Source organism: Pinus tabuliformis, chromosome 1_1 (genome assembly GCF_031772625.1).
Source record: "Pinus tabuliformis cultivar Carrire ecotype Pingquan chromosome 1_1, CPIR1, whole genome shotgun sequence".
NCBI lineage: Eukaryota > Viridiplantae > Streptophyta > Pinopsida > Pinales > Pinaceae > Pinus > Pinus tabuliformis.
The window spans coordinates 569522927-569536165 of NC_142297.1; the positions used below are offsets into that span (position 1 = coordinate 569522927).

The following is a 13239-nucleotide window of genomic DNA, read 5'->3' on the forward strand; positions in this document are numbered from 1 at the left end:
TGACACAAATTACAAATCGACCTTATCACCCACCTTAGCCACCAAACCTAAATTTCCTTTTGCCTCACCAAGACTTTCCCCTTTGTCACCCCAAGTGGAATACCTTAGAACACCATAAGTGAATTACTCTAGAACACAAAAGCCTTAGAGGGTCCAAATGCTCGTTGGTTCCATATGACTGTCTAATTAATCCACTAGTTGGACATCTTCAATTATTCTCTAGAAACCCTGGACCCCCCTAGCTCATCTCTCTAACAAGACTCCACACCATCTTCTAACATTATTTTCCATCAATCATAACTTTTTGGCTTGTTATTTGCAAATTATATAGACTATAACATTATGAGTTCCCACTTGCTTAATGCTCTTTCAAAGTGCACATTTAAAGGTATAAATTGGTGTAAATCCATCTCAACTTTAAATTTATTAAATATTAAAAAATAAATAACTAAAATAACATATATTACTTAAAATATTAAAGTTAAGACAACTCTACAAGTTTATTTAATTATTTTTAACATATTTTCCATCTAACTTCTAAAATATTAAAAAAATCATATTATCAATTATATTTGAAAATGTTTAATATTAATTTAATTTATCAATAATAATCATCATCTTTTATTTGTAAGGTTATAGCCAAGCCATGCACCAAATTGGTACATGAGATTCCATTGTTTCTAGGACAAAGGACACAAATTTTATTATTAAAGTTTATGGAGATATACATACCCTATCCCTTGTGGATTTGAACTTGTAAACAAGATCTCTTCTTTGTTTCTAAGACAAGGACTTGGATTTGATTATTAATATTTATGGAGATGTACATACTTTACTCTCTCTAGATTTTAACTTATAACCTCTTAAAAAGAAACCCATACTCTTAACTAACAAACCCACTTAATTAAAATTTCTTTAACTTGAATATCATCACAAAAAAACAATTCTCAAAATTAAAGTCTCCAACCACTTAAACATGAATTTATAAATATTTATTACGATTGCATAGTTAAATTTGTATCTATCGCCTAATACTCTTTCATTTCTTTAGTGTTCAAATTAAGCTATTAAAAATCTAGCTATTCTCGTCCTATCAAACTAGCCTAGATCCATCTTAATTCCAAATCTACTAAATGAGAGATCAAATCTTTTTTCACCCTAAAAGAAATATGCACTTCAAGAGAGAGATTTGATCCCTCTAGATGCTTGATAGATACGAAGTTAATATAGATCTATGCTAGTTTAACTATTAACCTTTAAATAAGCCACATTAGAGAAGAATACTAAGAGAAAAACCATAAATAAGAAATATAATAGAAAAAACTATGAACTATAGATTATTATTATTTTTTATTGTGATGGTTTTTTGTTTTTTGTTTTTTTGGTGTTTTGACTAAATTACATCTCTATCTCTGGTTTTTTGTTTTTTGTTTTTTGGTGTTTTGACTAAATTACATCTCTATCTCTACCATTCGGCACTCAACACAATTACCCTCAACAAAAAAGATGTTGTGATGTCACAAATTTGTTTTCTTGTCCGGTAAAAGCAATTTCGTGGACGATAGTTTTCTTGTAGCATTCAACAAAATCTGAATCCTGGAGTGTTTGAATCATTTTTATGAGGCAAATAAAAACAGGACCATCAAAAATTTATGGGGCACCCAAAATCTTGAAATTTGATAACTCCAACCTAAATTTTCAAAATCCTTTGCCAAATTTTATAATAGTCTTACCAGAATTTCCATATATTCTGAGCTAATTTATGGGGTTTTTAGACACACCTGAAGAAAAAGTTCGCCATCCTACTGACGGTTGAATGATACGGCCCTGTGTGCAATCATTCCCACTCCCCATTGGCGCTAAGGCTAACTACCACCCAAAGTCTGGTAGAGTTAAAATCATAGATTTTAAGCGAAGTGGAGGATTTCGTCAGCGTGCAATTATTAATTATGCGCCATCAAGTTATTGAAAACCAAATTCAGACCACATTAGGGAAGTGAGCAACTTTGACAAAACCATGTGAATCCGATCATAAACTGCTCTAATTGAATGAGATCTACTGGGTATGCTTGGGCTTTGAGCTCTCGTACCCAAAAATACAGCTTTGAGCTCTCGTACCCAAAAATACATTCATCATCTCTCATACCCAAAAATACATTCACCATCCAACTGAAAGATAGAAAGATCGAAATGGTCATCGACAGACACTCAGGGTCCTCAAGTAATTGGGCACATGCCATTGAATTGAATTTAGAGGGAGGGGAGTGTGTTCTGATTGATTGATAAAGGCAGGCGCATGTTCAGGGGAGCTACAGGGCCATGCCATTGAATTGAATTTACAGGGAGGGAGGGTGTTCTGGTTGATTAATAAGGTACATGTTTAGGAGAGCTACAGGGCCATGCAATTGTTTGGGCAAAGCATGGATCGCCCATATAAAGGGAGAAATCAGAAAGATTCAATGATAACTCGTTCACATTTAGCAGAACAACTCAGGGATTATCAGATTAGATCACAGCAGAATTGGGCATCTCTTTCCTTTTTTTCATCCACAAGCCAGATTGCTTCAAGGTATGTTAGACCCCAATACTTATCACATTGCGCACTCTTTCATTTTGCTTCTTGTTTGTATATTGGTCTGTGTGTTTGTCTGTCTATCATCTCTACACCTACAAATCAAGAAATTTAGCAATTAGGGCAATCCCAAGCTTGAGATCAGAAATAGTGTTCTACATATAAAACACCAGTAGGTGCGATTACAACAATATATCCAGTCGGCACCAAGTGCAATGATGACAGTATTAAATAGACACATACACCACTATCTTGGATAATGATTACTGCCCTCCGCGCACATGGTTAACAGTTGCTGGCTTAGTGTTGATGTCGCCGAAACGATGGAACTTGAGACTCACATTCGCGAAATTCTTTATTTTAGCTTGAGGCCACATGATCATGTGCGAACCTCTGGGCTTCACATTGCCAGACACATTATACCCAATTCATGTCTCTTAGGAGACATCTGATAAAATTGTAATGATATGGAGAAGATTAGCATGGCCGATGATCGTCTCCCAATTTCTGGGCTTCATATTGCCATACACATCATACCCAATTCATGTCTCTTAGGGGACATCTGATAAAATTGGAATGATATAGAGAAGATTAGAATGGCCCTGCATAAGGATGACACATACAAATCTAGAAAGAGTCCAAATTTTTTACATACGTTATACCCAATTCGGTTGGTCTGGTATTTTATTTGAAGAAAAACATGGAATTCATGTCATTAAACCTTTTGGAAAAATAAAAGTTTGAATTAAAGCTTCCTTTAAATTTTATTAATAAGCAATATGGGCCACAGGGCCTTGATACTAAAATGCAAGCTGCAACTACAGACTGCAGAGGCTTAGTCCGAGCTCAGACTGAGGGCTGGCCTACGCCAACACACTCACTAACATACAAACAACCTGACTATAATTAAAACATTGAACAAGATATAAACCTACATATTACAGTTATAGACAAAAAGCAAGGACCAGTGGCCCATGCACCAATTGACTTGGCTTTCTTGCCAATCCGTTTCTGGACGTCTGTTCAGCCTTTGTCCACCTTGCGGACATCAACAACCATAAGCTATCTATTGTCATCATCAGGAGCCTGAGAGCTAGCAGCATCTACCTGATTAGAAGAGTTGGCTCATCCTGAACCTAGTGGAGGGACCTGTCCTCACCAAAGTGGCGTTGTCCCCTTCGTTAGAAGTGGCAGCAAAGGGCTCTAGAAGTGGTAGTAGGAGGCAGGAGGTATGGGACCAGGATTGTCAGCAGGAGGCTTGACAAGCTCCACTTTGTTGAGCACCTTGTCCAGGTTCTTCCACCATGGAGGAGAGAGAGGACTAGCACGGTTACTCTCTGCTGTCTTAGGGCATGAAGTGACTAGGTGCCTAATGTTTGAAGTAAACTCTACAATGGAATAGAATATGCGTAGTATACCACCTGTGTCCAGTGGTGATCACCATACCTCACAATGATTTGATCTGGCAGCCCATTACTCAGATATGTGTAGATACACAAGTGACCAAAGGTAGTGGCTGTTTTACCCTTGGTGGGGTTGCTATTCTCCGAAAGCATCACCAATAGCATCCAAGGATTTGTGGCTCTATGATTTGAAAGGTAGATTTGGCAACCGAACACACAGTGGCACCAAGGATAGAGTTTTAGCATGACGTTTGAAGTCAGGATGCCATGGTTGCATAAAGAGACCGGCGCTGCCCATAAACCACTAACAGTGCAGCACAACTTTTTACTGATTTTCAATGGAAACAAATTTGAGGACAAAGAAGCTGTTTGCAGCAGGGTGAATGCTCACAACATTTATGAGAAAAGGGTCCCATGTTGATTCAATCCAAGTCTGCAACTGCTTCAGTGAAAGCCACAATGCATTAAGCTGGTAGGTTAGGCGACGATCCTTGATATGATTAGTCTTTAGCTCAATCCAATCCAATTCCAATATAATATCAGGGACCTGCACAAATTTTTTTCTTATAGAGATTCCAATTGATGAATACCAAGACCTTGACCCTTGACTTACTAGGCCACTCCAAGACCAAGACACCAATCCTCTTCTTTGACACTGCTGAGATCATCATCATTGCTGCACCATCACTGAGGTCTTCATCACCGAGATCTTCATATGTATAGGAGAGCTGTATGTAGATCCACTGATGACATGTCAGTCTCATCATAACTGTTCCTTCACCGAGATCATAACCTTTGTGACTGTGTCTTCATCAAGAACAAGGTCATGACTGTGATAGGATTATGACTGCTTCTTACTGTATGCCGAGATAGTGTTTCACTATGAGATCCTTCCATCATCATTATGTTGAGACTGTGATTATCCGTGTTACCAAGACTATTGAGATCTTTATTGAGAACATAACTGTGTTCTCTTTTCACTGAGATCACCCTTGTCACTGCACCTTCTTATTATGCTGAGACTGTGAGAGTGTGTATCCCCTGTAATATCCATCTGAAAACATGTAGACACCTTCTCAACCGAAATGTTGTAACATAGCCTTCATCCGAGATTCCTGTTCCATTACTTGTCACTGTAATTATTAGCGAAATTTCAGAGATATCTGAAGTTGCAGAGGCTTATACGAAGTTCTGTCTTTCTGTGACTCTAGCCACATATTTATAGGTGTTATGTCTCTGTATTTAGCCGACATGTAAGGGTGAACCGATGTGTCCCTATTTCTGAGCCAACTTGTCATTAATATTTATTTTGAGGCCGACTTAACTGTTTTCTTCATCGTTTTGTAGGCAGACTTCTTTGTGCTTGTCTTGGAGGGTTGTTCTAGACTTGTATATATTTCATATATGCTCAAGAAGAGCTCTTTACACATGTCTTTGACTCTTTGACTTTCCTAGACCTATGGAATGAGCAAGAAACTCATTCTTATAATTTACAAAATAATATTTCTTTTTCTTGACAAGCACAAAGATCAAAATTACATTTGTAAATACCGAACCTAGTTACACTTTCTTCAACACAAACATCCTAAAGACAAGTCAACCTCCCAAGCATCAAGTTATACCAATTTTAACCATTATACCATTCATCAACATATCATGAAAGTAACTATATCAATATAAGAACACCATGAAAAACATACACATGTGACACATATTTTTAGGTGGAAACTCTTCCAAGAGGAAAACCACCAAATGCTTTTAATATATGTCTTAAAGATTACATCAACAGGAAGCTCCAACTTCCAAGATTCTCTAGCAACATGTTAATTTTCAGTTAACATCTTCTTAGCTTAGGTCAGTTACTTCAGTGAGACATATTAGCCCAATTCACCATTTTATTGCAATCATATAAGCCATTATTATGTTGATAGTAACCGAGGAAAGAACGTAAACCATAATCACAGAGGACAAGCCAAGACAAGAGAACACAAATTTGGCTCAAGCCAGAGAAAAACCCCAAGATGGGGAAAACCCTTGATCAAATCTGCTTATTATTAAAATCAAATGTTCAATAGAGAGTACAATGATTTAGAGCCAGAATGACTTGCCAATATTAAGATCCGATAACACTGCTCTTGGACCCAATCAATCCTGAGGTTAGGGCAACTGCAGATCACTGAAGAAAGTGGATCTGATTAGGGCAACAGCTGATCACAGTAATCAAGGTTTAAAATTCGTTCTATCATTTGCGGCCTTCCTTATTCTTCATGATGCTATCCTTTGCTGGCTCTAGTAGCTGGTCTATGATCATATGAAAGGGCTTCAGAGGCATGCTGCATCAACCCTGCTTTAGTACAAGAATTGAAGAATTATAAAAAGAATCGATCAAGGGTTTCCCCACATTGGGGATTGTCCCTGGCTGGTGCCATATCTTGTGTCCTCTTGTCTTGGCTTGTCTTCTACTGTTATTGTTTATGTTCTATCTGCATTTTACTATCATGATGATGTGATTGCTAAATTGGATATTGATATTGGGCTAATAAAGAAATTGAAGTAAAATTGCTCTAAGCATAGAACATACCATTGTTATCTAAAATTAACATGGTATCGGAGTTGAGGTGAAGACAAAGCCCAAGCAAGAGTGAGAAGAGAAATCACTGATCAAGGACAAGATTCAATGGCCTCCACATCCTACTTCAAGTCTGATGACAAGCTTCATGATAAGTTTGATTATCATGCATGGAAGATGTCTCTTGATTTGACTTTAGAAGAGCAAGATGTTATGGATTATGTCTAGGGAAGGATTTAGGAACCTCCTTCAAATGCACTGGCCGCCGCTAAGACAAAGTACAAGAAGGGTGAAGTAAAAGCCAAGAAGATCATCAGGGATTCTATTCATAAGCATTTAGTTGCTTACATCTCCGATTTGAACACATCAAAGGAGATATATGACAGGTTGGTTGGCATGTTCAAATCTAGCAATGCAAACCAAGTTCTTTTCCTCAAGAACAAGCTAAAGGATATAAAGAAGGGAAGAAATGAAGATATTCAATCCTACTTCATGAGGATTACTGAGATAAAAATGATCTTCTTTCGATTGGAGAAGCTATTGCTGATAGGGAGCTTACTCTCATTGCCCTTGGAGGACTCCCTCGTGAATGGCACGTGTTCAACACTACTATTCTTAACAACGACAGGATTCCAGGTTTTGAAGAATTGCTGACTAGATGTTCTCAAGAAGAAACAAGGATGATGGAACTAGATATGCCTTCAAATAGGAATGATCCTACTACATTCTCCGCTCATGCTAAAAAGAAGAACAATGCAGGTTCAAACAAGCAATGTCAAGGAAGGCTGGGTTTCAAAAATGGAAGGAAGGGAAGATGCTTCATTTGCAACAAGTTTGGCCACTATGCTAGGGAGTGTCCTAATAGAAGGGATACACCTCATGATGATGACAACCACAACAACAACAATTTCAGGGGCAACAACAATCAAAGGAATGGCAGATTCAACAACCGAGGAAAAAGGAATGCTCCCGCTCCTCATCAAGGAAATGGTCACCCTCCCAAGAGATCAAGAAACACCAGGTATGATGAATCTAATGTTGTTGATAACAAGCAAAAATATTTTTATCTTATATCTGCGCTCTCCACTGCATCTCCTGCAGACACTTTGGGAAATTGGTTGATTGATAGTGGTGCCTCAAGGAACTTCACTAGGTATAAGGAATCTCTTTCAAATCTGATTGAAAAGGTTACAAATTTGGAAATTATGCTTGGAGACTGGGAATGTTACTCTTCAATTGAATCAAAGTAACACCATTCATCTATAAGAAGTACTATATGTACCTGATCTAAAGAAGAACCTGGTATCTATCTCGGTGATGGAGGACAAAGGATTTAAGGTGGCATTCATCGATGGAAGGGTACATGTGTGGAATAAAAATTTCAAAGATGCATTTACACTTGGCTTCAGGATTGATAGCCTATATCAAGTTGGAGGAAGCCCATTGGGAACTGTCTTGTGACTCATCACTTCAATCTGGATTATGGTACCGGAGGTCTGCTCATCTACATTATAAGGCTCTACCCGATGTGAGGAAGATGGTGACAGGTATGCTCGAATTTAAAGTAGAGAACATGAAGGTGTTTGTTAAGGGTGTGTCAAAGGAAAGCATACAAGGGGACAATTCCTCTCAAGTGATAGCAAGACTATTGACATATTACAATTGGTTCATTCTGATCTATCTGGTGCGATGCCCATGAACTCATTATGGATGATTTCTCTTGTAGGACTTGGATATATTTCTTAAAGAAGAAGGATGAAGTATTCTCATGGTTCCGTTCTTTCAAAGCTTTGGTCGAAAATCAAACTGGGAAGAAGATCAAAATATTGAGGACCAATAAAGGAATTGAATATGAATCAAATGAGTTCAATAATTATTGTAGAGAAGCTGGCATTAAGAGGGAGACTACTACCGCATATACTCCTGAGCAAAATGGTGTTGCTGAAAGGAAGAACTGTTCTATCGTAGAAGTCACTTGTGCCATGCTTCATGATCAAAGCCTTCCGAAGTTCTTATGGGCCGAAGCTGCAAACACCGCCGTGTATGTTCAAAATAGATGCCCTCATCAAGCGTTGGACTCCAAAACTCTCGAAGAAGTTTTCATCGGTAAGAAACCTGATGTTTCTCACTTTAGAATTTTTGGTAGTCCCGTATAGTTTCATGTTCTGAAAGAAAAGAGAAGCAAATTGGATGCTTCTGGGAAGAAAGGAACATTTGTGCGCTACAGTGAAACTTCTAAGGCATATAGAATCTATGTGCTTGGTCAAAGAGAAGTGGATATAAGTCATGATGTCACCTTCGATGAGGATGCTGCCCTTGGGAAGATTAGTAACCTTCATCTTCCAAGGAAGGACAAAGAAGCAGATTCAAGAAAGCAGGGAGAACCGCAGGATGAGCCGATGCCTGATGCTGAAGGACCAATGGATCCCATTGATCCACCCCCTCATGAGCCCTTCTCCTAAAAAAGGAGACCCTCATGGCTTAGGGAGACTCTCGAAGATGTCGAGAAACGTGTTTCACTTAGGGGGACATTTCGTGAAAGAAAGAAGCCGAATAGGTACCTAGGGTATGTAATTGCAATGAGCACCATTGTTCAATCTGAGCCTTGCACATTCGAAGAAGTTGCAAAGCACCAAGTTTGGAAGGATGCAATGAACGAAGAGTATGAGTCGATTATGAAGAATGATGTCTGGGATGTGGTCCCTAGACCCAAGGACAAATCCGTTGTCACCTTGAAATGGCTCTACAAGATCAAGCATGGAGCTGATGGAAGCACTGAAAAGTTCAAGGCCAAATTCGTTGCTCGAGGCTTCTTTCAAAAGGAAGGTGTAGATTATGATGAGATATTTGCACCGGTTGCCCGCTACACCACCATCCGTTCGATCATTGCCCTTGTTGCCTCGCTAGGATGGAATCTACACCAGATGGATGTCAAGATTGCCTTCTTGCATGGTTCACTTAAGGAGGAAGTTTATGTAGAACAACACGAAGGGTTAGAAGTTCAAGATCGTCAGACACATGTATGCAGGTTGAAGAAAGCCCTCTATGGGTTGAAACAAGCACCCCAGGCTTGGTATGAGAGGATTGATAACTATCTAATGAAGTTGGGATTTACGAGAAGTGAAGCTGATCCGAACCTTTATTTTAAGGTTGAGAATGATAGACCTCTCATCTTGGTACTTTATGTGGACGATCTCTTTCTGACAGGTGCAAACCCTCTTATTCATCAATGTAAGAGGGAGTTGGCTTCCGAATTTGAGATGAAGGACCTAGGATTGATGCATTACTTCCTAGGGTTGGAGGTCTGGCAAAAGGCAGGTGAAATTTTCCTTTCTCAAGGAAAATATATTGTGAAGATACTTGAAATATTTGGGATGGTGGACTGCAAGTCTGTGAGTACTTCGATGGAACTTAACTTCAAGAAGTTATGCGGAAGTGTTGCTGGGCGCGACTTGGGAAATTCTTTTGAGTATCGTCAACTTGTCAGGGCCCTGATGTTCTTAGTGAACTCTCGTCCGAACATATGTTTTGCAGTGAATACATTGAGTCAGTTTATGGTTGAGCCTCATCGCATCCCGTGTTTCATGACCGCTCCAAGCATATTGATATCAGGTACCACTTTATCTGGAATATGGTACAACGGGGAGCAATAAGGCTCCAACACATTGGGACTGATGATCAAGTCGCCGATATTCTTACGAAGCCCTTGGGGAAGGTCAAATTCTTAACCTTCCGTGAATGACTTGGAGTCGTGGAGAGACCCTCTTATGAGGGTCTCGTATGAGATGGATGTTGAGCTTTGGGAGCTTCGGGGGGCTTGGGGTACTTCTTGGAGCGATGAGCGACCATAGGGTGAGTGGTTCACCTTCCCCTAATGGTGTGCGATGTACAGGGTGAGTGGTTCACCTTCCCCTGTGATACCCCATGGTGACATATGCATAGGTTGAGTGGTTCACCTTCTCCTATGGCATATGAGCAGGATGAGTGGTTCACCTTCTCTTGCCGACACATCCTACCCATGCAGTCCGGGACTCATGGGAAGTACCTCTCATCTGGCCAATGAGTAGGGAAATGAGGATAGGGACCATAGTACTACCGATAGATGCATCATGTACTACCGTACTCCTTATGCTAGGATGTTGATATTGATCTAAGATCAATGGAAGCTAACTTCGGGTCAGTTAAGAGTGGTATGACACACTCTCTATTATTGGACACTGACTTCGGGTCAGTGGAGAATGTTATGATACATTCTCGATCATTTCTTCTTTCTTCATGGTTCAGTAGAGCAGAGTAGAGACAGTGATGGTACAGATTGTCAAACAGTTTGGCAGGCGAGGTTCTCCCTAGTTGAGAGGGAGTGTTAAATTTGGCAACTAGGGCCAAACTTCACCTTGGACAGCTCATATGAGGCAGCTGATATTTTTATTGGATTCCTCTCTCTGAGAGGTGTAGGATTGATCTAAAGATCATCCCATTCTGACATGTACAAATGGAGTTATGAATTTATTTTGATTATGGACAAATTGTCAAGGTCGGCCAACCATCAAATTAGCACCCTCAAGCCCTCAACGTTGCATATAAATACAAGGAGCCTCCTCCTCATTTTGGCATCTCACACATTCATTCTTTTCTCTTTCTCATTGTTTAGGTACGGATCTTTTGAGGCTTCTCTCTCTCCACACGTGCGAAGAAGGGACTGTTCTTTTGCTGTCCCTGCGTTGACCAGCGTTGACCGAAAGTTGCAGGAAGCTGTTTTGACCAGCGTTGACCATATTTGACTGTGGTTTTGTGTGGGGTATTTCTGTTTGGGCAGGCCACAGTTTTGGGCACGAAATCCGAGGCTATTTGACCAGTGTTGACTGTGCTAGGGCTTGCTGCTGTGTTGACTTTCGTTGACCAGACTTGACTGGATATTTTCAGACTATTTTTGGGCTATTTTGTCTCGCTGTTGGAGGCTGAGTTGACCGAGTTTGACTGAGCTGTTTTGGACGTCAAAATCTGCCTTGTTGACCAGTGTTGACTTCCTGGTTAGGGATTTCTGTTTCTTCTATTTGAATAATCAGATTTCATTGTGATCGGGCAAGTGAATATTGTATATTGTACTCACTCTCTCTACTGAACTTTTGAAGAATTATAAGAACTGATCAACGGTTTCCCCACATTGGGGTTTGTTCCTGGCTAGTGCCATATCTTGTGTCCCCTTGTCTTGGCTTGTCTTCTACTGTTATTGTTTATGTTCTATCTACATTTTACTATCATGATGATGTGATTGCTAAATTGGATATTGATATTGGGCTAATAAAGAAATTGAAGTAAAATTTCTCTAAGCATAAAACATACCATTGTTATCTAAAATCAACAAATTGCAATATAGAAAGGCCTTGACTAACAAGATGTAACTCTCCACTAGATTAGAGCACAATGCAGGGAGTCATACATATGGACACCAACACCACAGCCTCTTCAAGGCACATAACCCATCCAGACGTTCATCAGGTATGTCATTCCAGGACTATTCTTTTCTTGGATTCCCAATCCTCAAAGAATATCGGTCCTCTTCGAGTACTCTTATCTTGGATACCCTATCAAATCCTCAAAGAGTATCGGTCCGCGGGGACTACTACCTATCTTGGATTCCAAATCCTCAAGGTGTACCCTCCTAGATGCTTATCCAATCCTCCATTCTCCCTACCAGTGCCTTCACTAGACTTACGACTGTTAGTCCTGGCCTAGTGCATGACACATGGAGAATATAGTGTCCCACATCACTCCCTCTCAATCAAGGAGGTAATCCTCATTCCCTCTCAAACAAGGAGTAGATCCTTGCTCCCTCTCAACTAGGGAGACACAATCATAAGCTTCTTTTTGTCTAATTCATCAGCTACTTGTTCTTTCGTGGAGATCTTAGTAGTAGCTTCCAGGGCTCCTATCTCGCATCATCATATCATACCTAAGATTTGACCTTCCTAGATGTTATGGAGCCAAACTCTTTCTTAATCTATCTTCGTGACAAGGTTCTTGCCATCAACCTTTTATATCACTTTCCATCAACCATCATTTATAGTATCTTTGTCATCAAAAGTATTTTGTCAAACCAATCAATGTAGAGCTAATCATAGCTCCCTCTGTCTATCTGGGAAAGTGAACTTCTTCATCATCAAATCCAACATGACCAACAGGTTATCTCGTGACTTGCTACCTTTTTTTCCTTTATGGTGTACACATTTTTGCCATATATTCTTCTAAGCCAATACCAGTGTTGTCCACTCAATCCATGTGCTCTTTGAATTGAGTTAAACCAAACAATTGTAGATACATCATATTATCTCAACTGCTATCTTTTCCAGTCTATATACTACTGCAATATGTTCTTCTAGGTAGCCAAATCAAATCTCAAACAAATCATCAATATCAGAGTTACCAGATCATGATAGCTTCTTCTATTGCTTGCTCCCTTTGAGGTCAGCATCCCTTTGCATGGTCTACTAGAGTTCTTCTTCATGCTATTCAACTTTCAAACATCAATCAATGTGTTCATAGAATGAATCAATCAACAGGCGTCAATATCATATTCATCAGGGTCTTTACAACTCCCTCTGAAGTTGTCATTACTATCTTTCTTACTTCCTTCAGGAGAGCATATTGGATGTTGATCAATATCACCATGTGTCCTGCTCATCTATCATGCTTCT

At 39.5% G+C, this 13239-nt stretch overlaps 1 protein-coding gene, 1 non-coding gene and 1 pseudogene across 2 annotated transcripts in view; all 3 read left to right on the forward strand.

Moving 5' to 3' along the window:
• Window positions 1-1756: 1756 nt before the first annotated feature.
• LOC149214447 (uncharacterized) overlaps window positions 1757-13239 on the forward strand; it is a 120114-nt gene continuing 108631 nt past the window's right edge. The window contains exon 1 of the mRNA XM_089392307.1: window positions 1757-2569. Within this exon, the coding sequence (XP_089248433.1) occupies window positions 2400-2569 (170 nt within the window). The 5' untranslated portion in view covers window positions 1757-2399. The remainder of the gene's footprint in view (window positions 2570-13239) is intronic.
• On the forward strand, window positions 3005-3060 carry LOC149214448 (U6 spliceosomal RNA; annotated as a pseudogene).
• LOC149214449 (U6 spliceosomal RNA) lies at window positions 3119-3220 on the forward strand. The gene has a single exon (XR_016251529.1). It is a non-coding gene; the product is annotated as a U6 spliceosomal RNA (small nuclear RNA).